At 41.6% G+C, this 22,523-nt stretch overlaps 1 protein-coding gene across 1 annotated transcript in view; it reads left to right on the forward strand.

The window, feature by feature from the left end:
- The window catches only part of MYLK4 (myosin light chain kinase family member 4), a 72,642-nt gene extending 53,092 nt beyond the window's left edge, over positions 1 to 19,550 (forward strand). Inside the window, exons 6-15 of the mRNA XM_064443489.1 lie at positions 2,017 to 2,122; positions 2,964 to 3,057; positions 4,204 to 4,313; positions 5,434 to 5,575; positions 7,952 to 8,022; positions 8,768 to 8,896; positions 9,422 to 9,574; positions 10,415 to 10,487; positions 12,084 to 12,153; positions 14,429 to 19,550. Coding sequence (XP_064299559.1) covers positions 2,017 to 2,122; positions 2,964 to 3,057; positions 4,204 to 4,313; positions 5,434 to 5,575; positions 7,952 to 8,022; positions 8,768 to 8,896; positions 9,422 to 9,574; positions 10,415 to 10,487; positions 12,084 to 12,125 — 920 coding nt within the window. The 3' untranslated portion in view covers positions 12,126 to 12,153; positions 14,429 to 19,550. The remainder of the gene's footprint in view (positions 1 to 2,016; positions 2,123 to 2,963; positions 3,058 to 4,203; positions 4,314 to 5,433; positions 5,576 to 7,951; positions 8,023 to 8,767; positions 8,897 to 9,421; positions 9,575 to 10,414; positions 10,488 to 12,083; positions 12,154 to 14,428) is intronic.
- Positions 19,551 to 22,523: the final 2,973 nt, after the last annotated feature.

Here is a 22,523-nt window from a genome sequence, read left to right on the forward strand (position 1 = left end):
GCCTATTCCTGCATAGGAAATGCTGGTACATGAGAGGATGGCCTGAAGGATTTGAAGATATACGTGTGTGCATGCATGCATAGGACTCAGAATCAATTTCTTTGCTTTGGGAATGGGGGGAGAGTGGGAAAGGGAAACATTTATTAAATGTTTGTGCTAGGCTTTTGTAGCAGGAAATAGGAGGTAGCGTACTAAAACTTTAAACTCCATAGCCTGTACTGAGCTGTAGCAGATTGTTAGGGATGACAGTAAGGTAGAGAGTCTTTCTTGGAGCATCTTTGATCTGTAATGGGAGGTTGTTCTTGAATAGGGAGAAATCCCTTCTAGTGCTCAGGAAAAGAAAAATAGAGCGTCTGTCATTGGGAAAATCTGGAAGGCTAAAACTTAGGCATAGTTTTTAAGAGTCACTCTGGCCTCTTTAAAAGAACACTTCCTTGCCCAAAGTTTGGTGACATCTGGGAGCTGAGCTTTCAGAAAGACATTTTTTTCTGTCATTTACATCCTGGGGTCCTCAGAGTTTGTGTCGTTACCATCAAATTCTGCCTTTAGGGTAGAGGTTTTCTTAGCATTTTGTGGGTCTTGGTAACATGCAAAGGCCCATACATAAGGACGTGCAGCTCAAACTCTGCAGAATCCCAAGTAGGTGGCAAATTTCCAGAAGCCCCAGCTTTTCACAATTCCTTGACCATGAACTAACTTCCTGACCATGTAAGTTATTAACACTGTCAAAAAAAAAAAAAAAAAAAAAAAAATCTAGGTACACAGCTGGTGTCCTGGAAAAATGGACATTCACTGTGAATAAGGACAATCTACTGCTACATTAATGACCAAAGTGTTCCTGCCAGCTACATGCTGTCATGGCTTTTTTTTGTTGTTGTTTGTGTTTTTAATCATTTTCACTGGAGTAATGAACGGTTTTAAAATTGCTCAACAAACCTCACACAAAAGGGAGCCGGCATTCCAAACCAGAGAGCTCATGTTGAAATGCTGGGGCTCTAGCCCTCCCAACCAGTTGAAGAAGTATTTGTCACTTTGGTCAGCCAAAGGTCACTCTCGGGAATATCAATCAAATGAAAAAGAACGTGGGTATGAAATTGAAGTCGCAACACCCTGCAAAAAATCCAAAGAGAAATTAGGCATGCAGGGCTGGTCTCCAGCAGGGATTTTGACATCAGGATGGCAGAATGGTCCCGCGTGTGGAGGTATGGACAATAATACCAGAGACCTGCATTTGTGGCGAAACTCCATAGCTGCTACAATGTGATGTTGGGAACGCATCCCTTCTCTGTGCCCCTCTTTACCTTTTATCTGCCATCTTTTTTTAAGGACAGATATTCTTCAGAGCAGCACGTGACAGTTACCATGTGTCCTACCACACCGGTTCCTGAGCCATACTGGAAATGCCAGGTGCTGCCTGCCAGGGTGAAACTCCCTCATGTGCACAAGCTCTAAATGTGATTTTTAAAGGTGATGACCACACTGTGGAGAATGACGAGTTGTGTCAATCAGTAAAGAAGGGGATTCTTCACTATGAACAGAAAAAGCTGTTAAATAGCCTCTTTTTCCTGGGCCTAGAGGAGAGCTCAGTCTCTCTTCCTACCCCACTGGAGAGTTACAGTACACACTCAACTACCAACAGTCCCTGAGGGGGAAAAAAAAATCAGAAAAAGCTGAATTCCTTCCAAACAAATTGCTGAGGCCCTTCGTGGGCATGAAGCTATGCTGGTTTAGTGTAGTGGTCTTCACTTTGCCTCTTGCTACTGTTGTGCAGAAGATGCTAACTTAAAGGAGTCCTTGTCTTAGTAGTGTAGCTTCTCAACATCACCCTGTTCTCTGAGCCAGAGCTTCTGGAATAAAACCCTTCTTAAATAACAGAGAAAGACCTCTCTATAAAATTTACAGGAGGTGTATTCAGTTCTTAAATGAGCTTATCTGGGGAAAAGAGGGACTAAAATACGAGATAGACAAGCACTGCATGTGACCACTCATGCTATCTGTCTGTTTTGTCTTTTGTAGATGATAGTCCTACTCCACCAGCACCATTTGATCACCGGATTGTCTCAGCAAAAAGGGTGGGGATCAGCAGTTATTATAATGTCAGCGAGAATGAAATCCTGGGAGGGTAAGTCAGGTGAACGCAATCAACATGGAAAGCAAGGCACAAATTTACAGCCAAGCACACTGGGAGGTGAATAGAAGCAACATGCCCCACTAGAGCTGAAGTCATGAAAGCCTAAGCTCTAACATTGCTTTAGGGAGGGATGAAAACAGGAGGCTGACTTTATACTGTGTGAGTGAATTTTGGCTTAAAGTTTGGCACCAGCAGACTTGGCTTGATTTGGTGGTGTTCTAGTTCAGCCAGCTGACCTCAGGCTTTATGACAGGGTTCCTAGGATGCTCTAACACTTTACCTCACATTGCAGCCAGCAGGATGTAGAGACATGTTGTAGTCTTCTTTCAGTGGGTCCCATCCCTGAAAATGCATGTTTTCAGATAAAGCAGCAGGCTAATCTGACAGGCCATGCAATTACTTGATCTCTCATGCTGACATTGCTTAGGAGAGAGTGATATTGTCATTTTTGACAGCAGCATGATCTTAGGTGAGGCTTTGTTCCATCATGAAATCATAACCCTCCCTTGGAGAAGAATGATGAGATGGAGAGGAGCAGAGTGTGCACATAGGTGACTTACTATCCTTACTTCCCTGGGATTAGTCATTGCATGTTATGAGGTGAGTATAGTGAATCATACAAGTGAGATAATACCAGCTAGGACAGCGTGTGATTTTGGTGTGCCTAAATGAGTAGCAGCAAGTCTAATCTACACAACAAAATAGCAGCAATAGAGCAACTGAAATAGAACACAGTAGGGACAGGATAATTTCTGTTGTTTATAACTTAGTTTACATTCAGGGCTGACGCCAGTACCACTGGATGATTTTTTTTCCCTCCTTTTTTCCCTAGAGGGCGATTTGGTCAAGTGCACAAATGTGAAGAGAAAGCAACAGGTCTCAAGCTAGCAGCCAAAATTATAAAAGCGAAAGGTCCTAAACAGAAGGTTGGTAGAGTGTGATATTAGTCTTTTGTTCCCCAATGGATACCACACTGTTCTTCAGCTGCACAACAGACCATGGCCAAGTGGCTCACAGGCCATCATCCTCACAGGACTACCACACACACCTTCTGGCCTACCCTTGGCTCCAGTTCTATTTCCCTTCTCCTCCAGAACTTTTGTTAACTCATCAAAGCCCTCTTTTTGTGTTTTCTCTCTCCCTTTTAAAAATATCTTCATTTTCCAACTTTCCTTTCAGCACTTTCTGTTTCTTTGGCATTCCTTTTCTGCTTTCTTCCATTAACTCTGTTAGTGTTTTCTTTAACAGTAAAAACATTTGTCAGGCCTGTGACATAGTGTATTCCCTCCCAAGCATACTGTAGGCTTTTTTTGCAATGACTTGATGTCACTGTGAGGGATGCTGATAACAGGCATGATCTGGGCTCCTGACATCAACACAAATACAGATGAGAAGAATTAGTCTGGCCTGTTTTGCAAACCTCATGGCTATCTGGGGCTTGCTTTCACAAGACAGACATGTATATCATCCTTTATGTGACAGTGGTGTCAGTAATGGCATTCAAGGGTGGGATTTGTCTCAGCTACCTGGGGTTGCTAAGGTATAGCTGTGGCCAAGCTGATCACCAAGAATCCCCTTATGGAGAGAGAGTGGTGCCACCAGAGAATGATTCAGCCCATCCTAAACTGGATGTCTAAAATAGTTGGGCTGAATAGAGGTACCAGTTTCTCTCTCCCCTGACTGTGAAGGGAGGTTTTTAGATCTGTCCTGGACTTTTCTTACACAGCTTGATTTTGTATACCTATAGCTGGTTGAGCAAAGTCCTATTCTGCTGCTCCTCATTTTCTTTACTTCCGTGTGAACCCGCCACTTGTCCATGTAGGCTCTCCCCTTCCTTTTCCCCCCAAATAGCTTATTACTGAAGCAGTCCCCCACTCAAGCTCTGAGTTCAGTCTAGTAGCTCCTATAGTCTTGACATCTACCACTGCAGGAGCAATCAAAGCAAAACCCTGCGTTTGGTTGCATGAGTGAACGCATGAAGATAATGTAGATGTCTGGTTCAAACTATGTCCTGTTTCATGTATCTTTCTTAGAGAAAAGGCTTCTGTAACAATACTCATGACTCTTTACAGGATGAAGTAAAGAATGAAATCAATGTCATGAACCAGCTGAATCACGTGAACCTCATCCAGCTATACGATGCTTTTGAATCAAAAAATGACATTGTACTAGTCATGGAATAGTAAGTCTGTTCTTTTCTTTCCCATTTTGTCTTTACCACTTTTGCTAGAATTGTCCATTTCCCCTTACTTTCTCCTGAAATTAGAAATAGAGCTTCTTAGAGGTGGAAAGAAAATGTGGAAGATGTTCTCAGGAGCAAAAACAAATGGAATTTAAAATTTTTCCCATGCAGCCTTTTAAGCATTTTTTCCAGTGATGTGCCACATTCCTGGTGCTGTAAAGCCAGGTATGCTCCATTTGAAGGTAGGGCTATGTTATATGTCTTCTCTTTAATTTCAAATTTCAATTTGTGTCAGCCAAGAAACAGACCTCTCAGAATATCTCCAGTTTTGTGAGGCAAATGAGAAGACATATTACACCAAAGATGAGCCAGTGGTAGGAGGTGGTGTGCCTAATCTTTATACTGGGTGCCTGGATGGATAAACCTGTTGTTTTATGCTGGGTTATCAGGCCATTTAGGCACAAAATAGCTGCCTTAAAGTCAAGTTAAGCAGATGTTGTCTTAAGGAAGCCAAAAGGAGCATAACTAAAACATTGAAATTCATGGCAGAAGGTTCAAAGTTAGGTGAGTTTTGCTATTCTGGACATTCTCAGATAGTCCTCTGAATTTGGTCTACCTGATTAGCATATCACAAAACGTAAATACCTGTGTAGCTACGAATGTGTAAGCTGGAGGCAATCTGAAATGTGATAAGAAATTAAGAAATCATTTTTGTTGACTTTAGATAGTTTCAAATTGAAATTTTAGATAATGTCCCTCTTAAACTCTGAAGAGAGGAGATTGTGGATTTAAATGCAGATTCTCCAGCATGTTGTCTTGGTTTTCCATGGGGTTTCATTAATGGTGACTCAAGACAGCAAAAGGTTCAAATTTCAAGACTTTCATACTTATCAATGGATGGGAAACTGGACTCTCAGACCTTAAAGACATTCAGGCCAGTATGCATGAGAACCCAGTTCTTTGAAAGTTCAGATCAGTGTGCAAGCTCATATTGTAGACCCACCTTACTGAACTTGACTGTGAATGATCAAAATAGTCAATAGCATAAATTCTGTATTACTCTAACTGCATGGGATTTGTCTTGGACTTGGTCATCACTTTATTGTCTTTCTCTCATCAGTGTGGAAGGAGGAGAGTTATTTGACCGAATTATTGACGAAAACTGCAATTTGACAGAGATGGATACTATCTTGTTCATAAAACAGATCTGCGAGGGAATTCAGTACATGCACCAAATGTACATTCTTCATTTGGATCTCAAGGTAGAGAATTGAGGTGTATGTTTTGTGCAACGACAGCTGTGGAAACTCTTCTTCTTAATGATAAGCCCTACAGCTTAGCAGATTCCCATCGCAGAAAAAACAAGGGGCTTTATTCTGCTTCCCTTAGACCAATGTGTATTTACTTATTACTACAGGAGTAAGTAAATTAGCTGAGAATTGTGGTCATATGTCATCAAGCCTCCTAGCGCTTGAATTTTCCACAGGCAGATTTTACAGAAAGCCAGCAGCTAACTACAAATATCTTGCTATTTTCAATTTTGATATTTGGATCTCAAGATATTGTGAAAATATTATTTAATTCAACTGCACAAGACCTCTGTTTCACACATCAGCTATGGGGTAGCAGTTATCCCATTTTTTTTACCACGCAGAAACCGAGGCATGAGTGAGTGGAACTAAATTCAAGGGTCATTCAGGATCAGTGGAAACCTTGCACATCTTTCTGAGGACTACTCTACACTGATGTCATCATGAAAAGGCATCAACAGATAGCCAGCTTAAGGGAAAATACATTAAAATATACTTGCTAAAATTAAAGAAATAAAAACAGTCAGTGGCTGATGTAACAGATACTGTATGTCTGTGCTGGGTTAGGCAATAGCTGCTAGTGCAGCTGAAAGCCTAGAGAATGGTGGCAGATTCTCTGCCACATACCTACCTAGTTATCTGAACTATTCAACTACGTAGGGAAAAAGTCCCCTCGCTTCTTTTTAAAAGCAGATCCACCAACTGCATATTCTTACTGTGGTTGGTTGCTAATGGTTAACTGACACCCCTTAGGAAACATTTCTTATAAAGGTATTTTTCATTAGACTGTACATTTGAGCTGGCTCTTTTTCCTTTAACCCAAGTTTTTATAAAATAATAGACTTGTTCCTTACCTCTGTTTAGTGCAGGAATAAAATGGGATGATGTCTTTAGTTTTGTGACTGGCTATAAAGCTTCCTAGTGATCCCTGAGCTTTGCAACAAAGCAAAAAGAAACAAAAAGCGCACAAGACAGTTTTCTCTTTGGTGAGATTTTTATTATGGCTGCTGTTTTTGGCTTGTGATAACTGAGTTAATATAGTACACCTTTAATGTTGTTCGCGTATATATTATTGCAGTGGTTAAGCAAATGAGCAGATGCCTGTTGGGACCAGCTTTAGTTGCTAATCAATGACCAGGCTCACTTTTCTCTTTTTTTATAAACACCCAGTTACCCAGAAACCTGTCAAGCAGAAGTTCACGTGGTTCTTTGGGACACATTAATTATGTTCTTGGAGATGGCACAGTTCTAACATGAGGTCAAACTGTTGACAAAAAAATACATATACAATCCAAGAAATTCTTCCCAGAGACCTCTTTTCACGTGCTTGCCAGCTATGGCTTCTCCCTTCTGTTTTGCTTGTTCATAGATTGCTGTCAGTAACAAATGAGTTTGGGGAAGAAAGCTTGAAACTGAAAGAAAACCATTCTCATCGTAATCATCCAGGACCTCAGAAACTATGGACATATGGTGTTTAAAAGTCCTACATGTAAAATAAATTAGTAACGGTGACAAAGGTTAACTAATGTTTTAAGTGTTGAGGGCTGTTTTGTTTCAAAGAAGACTGAATGAGCAACAAGATGGAGTAGCTATAAAACTGCTGGCAGTGAATGTGAGGCTGTATTTCAGGTATTTACGTTTCAAAGACAATTGGCCAAATCCTGTTCTCAGTCCCTTCTGTATGAATTTGGAGTAGTTCTAGGAAGTTAATGGATTCCTGCCAGGGAAGTGAAGAACAGCATTTGGCCCTATGAAAATCCAGAGGGATTTAACCTGTGAATCCTACCTTTTGCTAAAATTGTCTGAGAAGAGCATAAAGTTGATGTGACTAGCTTAATATATCAGTGTTCAATCAGTTACTGCCAGAACATTCATGAACTCAGAAACTTAAAGTTGTAAGATAAACTTCAAAGCCCAACAAATTAGATTAAAAAAAATCGATGTCAGTTGATTAAGGTCTGTAAAATCACAGTGCCAGCATCCTGAGATCCCTCTTTGGAAGTCTGCATTCTCTGTCCCACTCCCCCTAATGAGCTCTTTATCTGACTGCTGCCTTATGTCAAATTGAAAGGCCAAGGAGAAGAAAAAGCAGATGCAGGCATAGAAAACACGACACCAACTGGTGTGTGATAGCTGCGTGGGGGGGGTGGGGGGTGGGGGGTTGGGGGGGTTGGGGGTACCCATGCAGAGAAATCTGAACAAGGAGGAAAGCAAAGGTGCTTGTGAGATGATTGCTGTGTTTTTAGCGTTTTCATCCCTGGAGTTTGCTAAAAGACCAGGTTTTCATACTTGTTTCTCATTAAAGTGTTTTTTGGTTTCTCTTGGCAGCCTGAGAATATCCTCTGTGTGAACCGAGCAGCAAATCAAATAAAAATTATAGATTTTGGATTGGCAAGAAGGTACATGCGTGTGTTGTTGCTAATTGTAAATTAATTGGGAAACAATGAAAAGAAGTATTACATCTCTACAATGACGTATTAGCTATATAATGGTCTCCTACTGTTCTTCGGACAAATTTAATGTGTCTCTCTTAACCAGGGATATCTTTTAAAAAAGAATGTTTGGAGCTGAGTAAAAAAGATTTATTCTGAAGCCTTTTTTCACGTACAAGGTTGAAGGAGGGCTGATTCTGACTAAGCATGCACATAAGTAGATTGGAACAGCTAAAATGGACAAAACCAGTGGCACATCTTGCCTGGCATTTCGTCTCCGATGTTACAAGATTCTTAAAAAGAGAGTGTAAGAGACCATCAAGGGCTGTTACAATATATCCCATGCTATATCACTTTCCAGTTTAATTAGGTACCATAACCTCAGTGAAGGATTTACTGGTTAAAAATTCCATACCTATGATATGGAGAAGTCCCAAAAGGATGATAACAGCTGCTCCAAGGGGTCCTTGAAAACTGAATGTCTTCCTTTGTGTAGCAGTTGGATTTTGCCCTGAAGTATGATATAAAGCTTGCAAACATTTTTCATTCTATATATGGGTATATTTATTTTTGCTTTGTATCTCTGTCTGTCCTTGTTTTCCTACTGAATTTCCTGTATGCTTCTGAAATCCCTCTAAGTGCTAAACAACTTATGATACAACTTTAATTAGAGCTATAATTGATGTTCTCTGTTAATGTTTCCATTTCCTAGATATAAGCCCAGGGAAAAACTTCGAGTTAACTTTGGGACTCCAGAGTTTCTTGCTCCTGAAGTTGTGAATTATGAGTTTGTCTCCTTTCCTACAGACATGTGGAGCATAGGAGTAATCGCTTATATGCTGTAAGTAGGATTCAGTCTCTGCTTTGTAAGCTGTTTCTAGGTTGAACTGTGTCAGTCATCCAAATTTGTTGTTATACTGGAAGGCTGACAAAATCTGTACCTGAAATAGAAAATGTAGGCTTCTTTCCAAATTCCATATTCAGTAATCTCTGCCCTTTTCCAATCACCGTGAACTTCTGTCTTTGTTTTACTGCGCATTTCTCATGGGCGTTTGAATATCACACTTCCAGAATAAGGTAGGCTGCATGGTAAGTTCCCAGTAGGTATGTGCAAGAGTGGTCAGAGGTCTAGAAAATATGACCTACCATGAAAGACAGTCATGCTTGGTTTGTTAGGGAAGAAGGGTGATTATATAAACATGTAAATAGAATAGAGAATGAGAATGGTCTAGAGATTTTCTTACAGAACAACATGTTGCAAATTAGGCCAGGAGTAACAGAACAATCATAGGTGGCACACTGGAGATCGTGTGTAGAGGAATGGGAAAAGATAGGAGGATTGAACATTTTGGTTTTTTTACTTTAGCCTCAGTGGATTGTCTCCTTTTTTGGGTGATGATGACAATGAGACCCTCAACAATATCCTGTCCTGTAGCTGGGATTTTGAAGATGAAGAATTTCAAGGTGTTTCTGATCAGGCCAAAGATTTCATCTCAAAGCTTCTCATCAAGGAAAAATGGTATATAATCCCTGTGTCTTTGAAATGTATGTTCCATGCCATTATGTCACAGTTGTGGCAATTGTACTGCTTCATTGCAGAACTATCATGACTTACCAAAGTGTTTTATGTTAGTTTAAGAAGGACAGGGAACTCCTTGAGCAAGTCCAGCAGAGAGCTACCAAGATGATCAGGGGGCTGGAGCATCTCCCTTATGAGGAAAGGCTGAGAGACTTGGGGTTGTTCAGCCTGGAGAAGGGATGACTGAGGGGGGATTTCATCAATACCTATAAATATCTAAAGGGTGGGTGTCAGGACGATGGGACTAGGCTTTTTTCAGTGGTGCCCAATGACAGGACAAGGGGCAATGAGCACAAACTGGAACACAGGAAGTTCCACTTAAACATGAGAAAAAACTTCTTTCCTGTGAGGGTGCCAGAGCAGTGGCACAGGCTGCCCAGGGAGGGTGTGGAGTCTCCTTCCCTGGAGACATTCAAAACCCACCTGGAGACGTTCTTCTGCCCCCTGCTCTGGGTGTGCCTGCTCAAGCAGGGGGGTTGGACAAGATGATCTCCAGAGGTCCCTTCCAACCCCTACCATTCTGTGATTCTGTCATGTCCAGTTAGAATATCTTAATGCCACTTCATTGATGTTGTTCATTATGTCCATAAAATGATCTGAAGTCACCTGAAAGTATTTTTGCTGTGAAACCAAGCTTAATTTAATGGATTAGCTGCCATCTGGCATAGTGTCCTGAAATGACAGCATTTCATGATAGCAGAACACATGTCCTGTAGGAGATAATTGTTGGATTGTCGGATTCTAGGAAAAACACTTAAAAGCATTCTTATTTTCCTTTAGCTGGAGAATAAGTGCAACTGCTGCCTTAAAACATCCATGGTTATCAGACCACAAGCTCCACTGCAGACTCCAGGTCCCTAAATTTAAATACCCTTGTGCATTATAGATCTGCTGTTGCCTTCTTGTGTTGTCACTTCACTATTTGCTTTGACATTTTTCTTATCTGCTTTTGAGTCCTCCTTGCTGCTGTATTTCTTGCTGCTGTGAACCATGTGTGTCCCTTAGCTTGTATTTAGCTGTTATAATTTGCATGCTCACACTTGCTCATCAGATTTTGCATGTCTGGGAAGAAATAAGTTGCTGTGTGTTGCAGAGTGGATCCATTTCTTAGCAAAGTGAGACTATTTACAAAATGAGCACTGAATTACCATATGAAAAGAGTTTTCCAGCTGGGGATGGTTCTGCTTCCTGCTTTGAAAACACTTTCAGGCTCTCCTGAAGTCCCATGTAAGTGCTGAATTTCATCCTACCTCTTCCCACGGGATGCCTTTCCCAGCAGAGCCTGGAACCTCAGCCAGTGCACATCTTTGTACTTAAGCACCTTCTTGCCCTTCGAGGGTAGCCAGCTTAGTGGCCGTCACAAAAGCAGCAGTTGTATGTTCACACGAACAGTTCCACTGGGCTGAACTGGAGGGTCAACAAGATTTTTAGATCGTTTTGAATATTCCTCTGTTAAGTAGTCAGTGAGTTTGGAAGATTCACACTGTTGATGAGCTTGCCGTTGGCTGAATCTCAGTGAGTCCACTTTGTGAATCACTGGTTCCCGAGGGGATAATTTTAAGCAGGGTTCAGAATTTTTACAGCATTTGAAGTGCAATATTCACTTCCTCCTTTGCAGGCAAATCACGTCTATGTTAAATAAAATGACTGCTGTATTGCTTAGGATGTATATGTCAAGGTGCTGTTTGAACTGCAGCCGTCATTAAGAATTAAGAGACCATATTATTAATTAATAAAATAATCTTATTAAAATAAGAGCAAAGGTTCTAATGATAAGAAGGCAGTAGCAGTGCTGCTGATGAGATGGTGTGGGTTCTGGGCAGGATGGACTGAGTAGTGTCCTGACAGCTCTGTCCTTGTGAGATGTTCCTGTTATACAAAGTAGGATAACAAGAAGTAGTATAAAATGGGAAATAATAACAGTCAAATAAATTATTATAATTTTCATTGAAATTTAGTTTTCATTATAATCTCCCAGAACATCAATGCCCATGAGGTTATTAGACGATTTATAAGTGTGCATACGCAGTAAAAATAAAAGAGTTTGTCAGAGGTAAGTATCTCTTTAGAGGGTTTCATAGGATAAAATTTTACTCCATTAATTGGGCTCTAGTGAAGCTCTGGTTCTGCAAACCAGGGAACAGACTGCCTTTTCCAGATGCTACAAGAGCATGGGCTGCTTACCTGCTGTGCTGCTTCCTATCGCCAATTTTCTTCTGGGGAAACCCTACCCTAATAGAAACCTTACAGCTCATGTTGTCCTTTGTAGCTCCTCCTCCCTCGTATTTGTTATTCATATTTCTTGTGCTTTACAAAAATAGCTTCACTAAATATGCTGATGTTGTGGTGTTCTGCCTTCACCTTAACTAGAGATAAGATGTGACTGATCTTCAGTTAATGCCCCAATAATGTCATCTTTCTTTCTTTTTTTGTTTTTCTTTTCCCCTAGAAGAAGGCTAAAGGTGTGTCCCAAGCACCTCCGGTTCAATAACCTCTCTGAAAGAGCTGCCAAACAGAAGGTTTGTTTTGGGTCCCAAGTGTTTCTTCAGACATAAGTATTGTAGCCCCTGCAGAAGGGATCAGTGGGCGGCTGAAAACCTTGTGTAGTCCAAAGTGCACGGTCCAAACTCATTCACCACCACCATCCCTGCTGTTGTTTGGAAAGCGTTCAAAATGTAAACTGGCCCTATCACTTATACCAAGTCACAGCAATGTGAAAAAAAAATCATATATATGAAGCCATATGTGCTGCAAACCCTGGCCAATTTAGAGGGAATAGTTATGCTCCCACTGGCTCTCATGGGGCAGGATTTCACCCAATAATTTTTCAGTGTTGAAAGCTTTCAGGTTTTCATGCTGTGGTTAGGAATATGGTTTAAAAAGGGTAGAAATATGAAAAGTAATTACTTTTTAGCAAAGGCACGGGCCAGACCCTCAGGGCAGTTCCACGCACTATAGTGAAAAAAAAGTGAGGTGTCCCCTAAAAGAAGCTGCTCCACACTTTCGAGGACCCAGTTCTGACAGGGCACTTCTCTGCCCTTTTAGCCTGTAGCAACCCAAACCCAATTTTGACAGAGCATCTCTGTCCTTTTTTTCTGTCTCCCTGTTTTTGCCCTTCCATTAACAAACACTTCATTAGTGGTTCTCAAGCTGGCTTGCTTGCCTTCCCTGGGGATCAGGGAGACTCGAGTCTGCTCTCATGTTCTGTCTCTGGTCTTTGACCAAAGCATACTCACTCAGCCACTTTGAAATCAGGCTACCTCAGGCGGTACAGTATCTCCATAAACCAGTACACCAATTCCCACAGCCCCATTTGCCAACTGCCGCAGAAACTGCTGCCTCTGTTGAAGGACCATGGGAACCACTCAGAGGTTCTGGGGGCATCTCTGGGCAAAACTCAGTGGAGGGTCAAGATGTGAATGAGGCTGAGAACACACACACTGTAAAACCACTTCCTCTTAGTTGTGCGTCATGAGTAACAACCAGGATGCCAAAATAATAGTCCACTTTTCACCACAAGCAAGTTTTTAATGCCGCCGTCATGCATCATCTGCTTGGTAGCGCAAGTGATGTACTGGGTTTTGTTTGCAACAGCTTTTGTCCAGAAACATGTTAAAAGGAGGGTATTGTGAGAGGTTGAAATTTTTGTTCTGTTTTGACTAAGTAAAATTAGAACAGATTTTATACAGCGTACTGTAGTAACACAGAAGTTAATGATCTTTTTATGAGGTATCCTGGGGACTTGAAGCTGCCTTTCCATGGTACACTGGAGGTCAGTGAGGGCTAAGGTACCATTATTATATTCTACTTGCTCTCTGAAGCCACATAACTTCCAGATACGGTAATGTCTCAGCATCAACTTCTGTAGTGGGAATCCAGTGGGAATGAATACCTCTTTGTGATCCTTAGCATTCACAACCACTTCACTAGTGCTGGGGAGGTTACATGAAGCTTTGGTCCACTCACCTACTTGCTTCTATGTAGTAGTTTTCTAAACAGGTTTTCCTGACCTGTTACAGGACTAGTGTTTTTATCTGTATTTCCCATTTCAAGCCACTAATTGCACAGGAACCAAATGATGAAAACTCTCCCTCTCTAATGCAGGAAGCACCATATTACACAATTTTCTATTACAACCAAAATCAACTTTGAGATAAATTGACTGTCCAACAGCAGTCAAAATTATTTTTAAATAAACTTTTTATAGCTTTGTAACATAGTAACCTACCCATGATCTAACCTGCAGGAAAACCTGGTTTTGGCTTTTGCAGTGTTATTTCCTCTGCCTGTGTTTTTCTTGTTGGAGTTTATTTGAGTTTACTTAATGAGTGGATCTAAAGTCATAGCAGAGCTTTGTTTTTAAAGAATCCCTTCAGCTATTTTTATCAGGCAAGTAGTATGGTTACCACATTTAACCCAAAATAATACACTCAAGTGCCAGTTGATTTAGACCTGGCATTATAAATGCTTGCAGTGGTAACACAAATAAATGGAGAGGTTTGCAGCGTGCCTTTTCATGCTGTGATCTGTATGACAAGAGAGGCAAAAAAGCAGAGTAGCTGCATTTCAAGAGAGACCTTCAGGACCAATTCTCCACTTAACAAAGAGGCCTTGTCTTTTTAATATTGTATAAAACATCTCACAAATAGGGTGGCTGCAAGAACCCTTTGTAAGCAAGAAGCTTCAGTGCTGCTTTCTTTTCCTTGTGCACAAAGAAACCACCACGTGGTTGTCCTAGAACACTTAACCAAATAGAAAAAGTATACTGCTGAATTAGTTTTGTTTATTTTGCAGAAAAGCTGCTGTGTGGTTACTGCTGCTAAGAGATTTGAAAATATCAGCAGTCTTGGTGCTTTACCCCCCTGCCGTGAGTAAGACTTCTACTAAATGGACCAACAGCACTTTAGCTGCAGGACAAGTCCCAGCATTGCTGACTGCTTCTTCTCTATTCAGCTGTTGAAAGAAGGAAAATATTTCTCCAGGTTGCAGGAAGGTGTTTCTTCTGGAGCACCATGTTCTCCACATCTGGGAGTGCTACATTAGCTTGGATTCATAATTAACTTTTCTTTATCTCGTCTTGCATCCTCATTTACTTATCAAAGGCTCCTTAAGGTTCAGATTATCAGGTTAAATTGACTGTTTCTCATCTCAGCCCAGAAGGCAGTCTGTCACTGTGTAGCCAAGGTTGCTTTGTCAGTGGAGTCAAATAATTAAAAAAAAAATGCAGCCAATTTAAAGCTGCCTTATGTAGAAGATTTGAAGTTTGTTTTTCCTGTCACTCTAAAATGAGCTAAGGATTAGCTCAATGAAAGTTAAAACCATGTTAATGTAACACCAGTGGAAGTGAGAAATGAAGCTTTCCTTGCACGTAGGTGAATTTGCTGCAATCATGATATGATACATTTTAGGACTTTTTAGCCTGATGAATTACTGTTTGCTTTAAACACACTTGGATTAATTAAAGAAGAAAGAAAACAAGGCACTATTCACTGGTACCCATGCAGACTCTGTTCTCTGATATGCAAGTGTAATTCAGGCTTATTTTAACAGAGGGTGATTTTACAGCAGCTAATTTGTTTAATGCTAATAGGACTGATTAAGACCATTCGCAAAGAGAAGAGTCAGTCCCCTGCTCATAACCTCTGGGTACAGGCCCAAGTGAAAATCCTCTGTTTTCCAAAGTTTTCCTTTCTTATCTTGCTCCCAAGGCTTTCTGATTCATAACTAGATTAAAAACTGGGAGTCAGAACAGCTGAATTCTTTACTTGAGATTGTTTGAGTATGGCTCGTTATTAAGTGAATCTGAGTCTTAGTTGCCTAGGCTGTAAGGTTAAAATAATGAGACTTACTCCCTGCTGTATATGGCTTTCTGACTGCTTGGTTTCAGAACTACATAAATGCAAAGCACAGTGAGTATTTTCTTCAATGATGCTGACATATAGTGGTGCCATTAGGTTTTCTTTGATCAATGCAGTTCTGATCAACCTACATATTAACATAGCTATCTCTATATATTTATCTATACGTTTCATATGTATTTATATTTAAATTGTGTCTTTTTTTAAGGGGATCAACATAAAGACAAAATGGTATTATTCACCACCACCCAATTAATTGTTTTTCATACCTTTGTCCTTTCTGGATACCGTTCATATTGAAATAAAGGGGCCCATTAATGGGACATCATGGCCATGACATTCTCTACAGCTAGTTTGATCCAATGTTTTAAAGCCATTGTTAGTAGATCACTTAAGGCTGCTCCTGTAAATGGATAGGGCTTCTTACAGCTGTGAAATCTAAGAAATACTGATGTGTTGTACTTGCTGTTGCAAATACATGAGACCCATTATTACTATCACACAGTGACTCACCATGTAACTATGATACCATGTAGAGCACTGCCACCTTCAAATCCTTATCTGTAGTCATAACTCAATTAGACTTTGACTACCAGAAATGGAAGTTTCTTTGGGAAAAGGCTAAGCAGTCACAAAGCAAGAAAACGAGCATATGACTTTTAGATAGGAACCGGGCTGTTTATTTTTAGTCACTATTTATGTTTGCCTGTGCAAAATAAATAGAAAAGCTACCTTTCTGTAAGGGCTGGAGTTCCCAGTCCTGTTCTGACTGCCTTCAAGACATTGTAGTCTTTTGTGCAGTAAACAACTCAATGATCAGACTAAAATGCAGCAGACCACTTTGGAATGACGAGATCTCATCATGCACTTTAGTGCCAGTATTGTAGGATTGGGTTAGGGGTTTTGTTTTCCTGTGGTAGATTTTACATGGGTATGAATAAATTGCATGTCATTTTGAATCTTATTAACTATACTGAAATAACAGTGTGACTACAGTCTTATCTGCTTTGTTGCTCAGTTGAACTAAGAGGATTTATCATTTGTGGATATATACATCTGAGTAGTAATTAACAGCTTAGTGGCATGAAGATCAGCCCTGTGTTAGAGTGTGTCCCTCTGAGTCAGCCACAAACCCTCCAGGAGCTGTAGGAGAAAGTGGCCTCTGTTACACACATCCACAGAGTTCATTGGTACAGCGCTCTGCAAGAAATGTGTACATGTGAATTACTAGGGAGGGTGGAAGAGCTTGACATATGTCACACGCTTTGGGAGGCTAGGCCTTTCCAGAAGGCATGAGTTGAAGAGGGGGTGCCTCACTAGCCCCTTGCTTGTGCAATAGGGCAGTGTGTTAATATACTCAAGGGATTTAACTTTCATTCCCACTAACATGGATAATGATGGTCACACTCTTCAGTCTTATCTGTAAACTGCTCAACTGTTTCATCCTTGGAACACTCCTGTAGTGGGGGATGATGTTGAGGTGGGGACAGCTGGAGGAAGTCGGGGTGAGCAAGTCTGTACAGTGACTGAAGGCGCCATTTGGTGCCCAGCACACGCGTGGGCCTGCAGGTGTCCAGCGGAGGAGGGAAAAATCCCAAGTGTACTTCTTAGTTTTGCCACATAGACTCTAGCTCTGCAGCACCAAGTCAAAAGGGAGGCACGTTACCGAGATCATTATCATTATCAAGGGTAAAAAAATTATTCTGTTGTGCAGTTATCACATGTATAGTGATGTGCCTGAGAAAAATGTCTCCAGAGGTGTTTGTATCTTTTCTGGATATTGTAATTTTAGTTAAATAATAATGCGACACAGCTTCTTTTTAGTGGCTTTTTAATTCTGTCTCATTGCACTTTGAGCAGCATGCTGTTTTGTGTGTGTGTGTGCGCGCGTGTGTGCAAGTTTGGTTTTGGTTCCATTTTCCTTAAATATGTTCTCTAATGACTAATAGCTAGAGAATGCTGTATTAAATTATTGTTTTGACACAATATTATTTATTTTCTACTAGGTAATAGTAAGTTGACTAGGTTCTCATAAGTCAACCGCATCTATGTGAGTTTGCTTATTATCATTTCTGTTGCATATTGATTTAAGCGATTGCATTTAGAAACCATGAATTACTGTGCTTGAGAGCAGGTTTGGGTGTGAAAGACTCTGTACTAGCTGTTGTTACTCCATTTAGCTGTATACCCACAGACAGCCAGAGATGGCTGCAGGTACTACAGGAGTGATATAGAGACATCGGTTGTCGTGGAAGGGATGAAGTGTGAAGATGCAGTATTTGGTCTGTGTACACCATTGTATTCTTCCTGACATGTGAAAATTAAAGGCCGTATTATGGGAACATAGTGATTTATACTAAGTGGTGATTTGACCCCCAGGTTTGCATACAGACTCCCTGTTGGACTGCAAAAAGGCAGTGGCTTTCTGTTCGGAAAGGCAGCTTTAGCAGTAATGTTACATAGGGGCTGTTCTGCACAGACGACCTGGAAGTTGAAGGCGCTCTGTGACTGACAGATTTTCCCAGGGTCTCGGATGTAACTGTACTCAGGACAGCATGACTTTACTTGTCAGGCACTGAAAGACAGCTGTCACCTGGCACTTATAAGAATTAGGATGCTGTTATTCCCATTTCTATAGGTGCAGCGGAAAGATTCAGCTAGAGAAAATCTCAGAGAGTTTTGCCAAAGATCTACTAGAGTAGTCTAACATTAGCATCGGGATTAGAAGCAAATTTGTTTTGCTGGAAGTGGGACACTAGTGGCTTTCCAACTCTTTTTTATGTGTTGAACATCCCGGAGACTATGAAGTGGGTAAAAACCTTTACTGCAGAAAGATGTTGATACTCTCATATCCATGTCTGCGAGCACCTGCAGCCAGTCACTCCCCTGAATGCCCTCACGGCATAAGCGGTTGGCAATCTGTGATAATCCACTCTGGAGATTACAACAGAAGCTACTTCTTAACTTCTTTTTCATATTCCTTCTAATGTCAGAAGCTGGAAAAAGTTAAAGCCTAAGCTAAATTCTGCTATAACTTGATTCCAACCAGGAATAACAGTGCAGGTCCACAGAATTAAATAAGGGAAGTGCTTGCGCCACCTTTTGTGATGTGAGTAGCACAAAAAACCCAGTTTAACCCCCCTCTTCCTGCCAAAAAAATCTATTGCACCAGTCCTGACCAGTAAAAATAAAAAGAACCTTAATTTTTTAACAGTTAAGGAATCTCAAGATACTTTTTTCAAGGAATCTCAAGATACAATTTTTCTGCAGTGGTTAAACCGTTGCAATAAGAGTCAAGGTATTTCAGCATGTTCAATTTAATGCTGACGTTACAAATCACTGACGGCCTCTTTCAGCAAATGGTCCCCACCAGCAGAAGTTGTGAGAAAAGCAGGTGTTTGTCAGCTCTTCTCCGCTGATGGGGACCTGAACACATCCCACCTCCTTCCCCTGGCCCCACCAGTGAGCAGGGCAGTTCTTAGCTTGTGGGCTCTCAATATGTGAAAGCGATTGAAGTGTTGCTTAGTGTCAAACCCACAGCAGTGATGAATGAACGAGCACCGAAGCTCCAAACTCCTTCCAGGAGGATGCTGCATCTTCATGTACTACTTTTGTCGTCACTGATAGATACTTGTCCTTGTGTCTTATGTGAATAAAACTAAACACTGCATGAATCCATTTAGGGACTTTAGATGTTTTCACCTTCCATGAAGGCTTGGTACCTGAACAACTAACTACCTGTTTCAAATCTTAGATGAAGTCTGGTAGAGGTAACGCTTTGTAAATATAGTGTTTAGCTGTGTCGGTAGAGTTAGTGATCACATTTTGGTGCAGTAGAACTAATGTTTGTGTACCCCACAGCAACTTCTCTTAAATTTAGACAACAGGCATGTGAGAACTAAATTATGAAGCACGTGGATTTTCATGTACTATATCACTTCGGCTTGCATATCTGGTTTTGTTGATTAACTCATGTATCTCTGGTATGTGTTCTTTTGTGAAAAACATGAAGCAATCTTGTAAAAAGATGACTGAGGAATAAATGCTGATTTTGTTTACTCCAGGGTTTTTGTTTGTTGTATTTAATGTGCCTGTCGTTTATACTAGTAAGTAATCGAAAGAAACATGGCCTTTTTCCCAGCTGCTGTCTCGAGATGCATGAAGATGAAAGAAGAGTAATTTCCACTGAAACAAATATACCTAAGTCGAAGGTTTGCTCAGGCTCACAGCCTCCACTCACCCCTTGTAAGAAAGACTCAGCTCTCTCTGCAAATAACTAGGACTTGAGGTGCTCTCAACTGCCATCTTGCTGCTAGTCCTTAGACCAGGTCACTGGGGAGGAAGAAGAGATTACTCAAATTTCTTGTGCTCGGTCGCTCAAAGGACCTGGTGTCACTCTTTCCTCCCTACATTGTCACACTTGGACTGTGGGCTTGTTATTCAGTATTGCTGTCTGGGGAACACACTTTAACCTAACCCATCTAGGAGTTCACTGACTAATAAACCAGCCTGAAATCAGAAGGAATGTTTCCTGCAGAGTTAAATCAACCTAGAGAAAAAATGAAGAGCAAGAGCAAAAATTGAGGAAGAAGTTACAGGGTGAGAAAGCAGGAGGCAGCCTCCGACTGGCACTGGCCTATATTCAGCAAGTAGCACTTTTTCTGCGTGGTTTATCCACAACTCTGGTTGCGGCACTTGAGACATTCACCGTGCTTGAGGAGCAACTTTGTCTCCTTACGCTGCAAGGCTCCCATTTACTATCAGACTGTATTTGCCAAACGTGAGATTTGCAGGTGTAAGATCTAACTGTACAACAGGACTCCTTCCTGATTAAGCTTTAAGTTAAATCACCCAAGAGTTACACTCATTCCCCGGGGAGCTCAGTGCTCCTGGCCAACATGGAGCAAAGCCATTGCAACCTGGCTGGCAGGACTTGGGGGCTGGAGGAGGGGAAAGGGCCAGAGAAAAATTTTACAACAGCCAAATGCAGGACATGCCGCTGCTGCCTCTTTACACCCGCTCAAGACAGCCCCGAGACCACCAATCATTTCCACAGCACCATGCCGGTGAGCCCAGGCAAAGACTCTTTCTTGGCGTCCTTCCTATGCAAGTAGGTGAGAGATTTCCCTCCCAAATTAGCAGGCTGTGTAGCCTTCACACAAAGGCTTTGTTTCCCCTTTCTCCTGAAAGATGTCTTCTAGCGGGGTCCCTGATGTGATCAGCGCTGGTAGCAACACTGCGCTGCTGGGAACAGCACAGTCCCCAGGCACACCTCGAGCCTCTGCTCCGGCTCCAGCACGTGTCTGTCCGGGACCCTGACCAGTTCAGTAGGTGTACAAAAATCTTTTAGGGTGAAACCCCAGAATTCACTCCTATGCATGACCAGGCCTCATACATTTGCTCTTCATTTGCCTTTCTTGAAGCCAGTCGCTGTGGTTTAGTTTTCAGTGCCTTTGATCCTGGCGTAGGAGTTTTTGTCCTGAATATATTAGCGTCTGTGCTTTATAGCTGATGAGGAAGACTTTGCCATAGTACCTCAGTCCTCTCAACAGCTCCTGCTAAATGCATGCCACTGGCGAAAATAAAATAAATGGGGATAAAATAACACTCAGCTCCCTCTATGTGTCTGTAAAGCAACTCCACACTTCTAAAATGTGTTCGCTAAGTTCATGTGGTTAAAAATATGTTGACTACAGGAAAAAAATCCAACAAGGGACACTCATAATTCTTCATTAATTAATAGTCAACCCTTTTTCTCCCCCAATTATTTCAAACACCTGCTCACAGTAAATTTCCTTTGCAATTTTTTAATGCTACTTTAATATTACCCAGAACTTGGAAACGTACACTAAGCTTCTCTTATTTTTAATTATTTTCAAATTAATTTTAATTTTCTGAATATTTTCAGTGCTGCCCATTTGTTCAATAAAACTGAATTTTATTTTTAATTTTTTTTTTCTTAAAGGCCTCCTAAAGTTTCCAGAGACTGCTTTTATGGGCTGTTTTAATGAAAGCTTTTGGAAAGGGACTGGAGATTTCCAAATTCCTCTTTTGAAGCCTCCTCATCCAAAAAAGTGGGGGGGGGGAAGCACTTCATCAGGAGTGACTCACATCTCTTGCATACAGCAGGTATTCATCCAGGAGCTAAGCCATCTTGTACTTGGAGCGCAGGCTGGCAATGTATATGGGGGCGAGAGGCCAGACCCCCCTCGGCTCTGGGTGGCTGCAGCAAGAAGCGAGGGTGCCTGGCCACGGGCAGGACCAAGCTCTCACAGCCCAGAGCTGTACCATTCGAGGGCCTGCAATAAAGCTTGCAGAAAGCGAGGAGCACCTTTACCCTCTTTGGACCAGATCCTAAATCAATGAAAGGTTTGGCAGGGGGTGCAGTGCGCGGGGGTCTGTCCCCACCGCTGGTGATGGGACTAACTGCCGAGGGAGGCAGTGCTGGAGGGTTTGCTCCAGAGTCACAGTTTTCGGGCTCTCCTGGGTGCAGCAGCGCCACTCCTGTGCTGAGCTGTCTGCGTCTGCCCTCAGGCTCCCACCTTGCACCCTTCGCCATTGTGCATGATGAACATCTTCACTGCCACCAACAAATCAGACGCAAAGCCGTCTGCAGGGCACAATGTATTGTCCATTGTGGACACAGGGCCATGACTGTGGCAGAAATCAGGGAGAGGAAGGTGAAAGTTGTCCTTTTCCAGAGCTGTCCACTCCTTACCAGCTAATTCAAATGTACCTCCTCTCTTTGCTTTAGGTGTCCAGCCACTGCTTCATAAACTCTTATCCTTGGCTATCTCCATAATATATGCAAGGTGTGACATCTGACCACTGAAAACAGGTCATGGTAAGTGACCTTTGAGGTGACCTTGGTCCTTCAGAAACACAAGTACTTTCACAGAGACAGTACCAAGATCCCCAGCTCTGAATCAGAGACAAGTCCTTGGACATACCAACCTCATTTCAGACTCTGTGGCCTCAGGGGTCGGAGATGATTTAGAGCCATGTGACAGGGTCTTGCCTTGTTAAAATGT

The sequence above is a fragment of the Phalacrocorax carbo genome, chromosome 2 (assembly GCF_963921805.1).
Source record: "Phalacrocorax carbo chromosome 2, bPhaCar2.1, whole genome shotgun sequence".
Taxonomy (NCBI): Eukaryota; Metazoa; Chordata; class Aves; order Suliformes; family Phalacrocoracidae; genus Phalacrocorax; species Phalacrocorax carbo.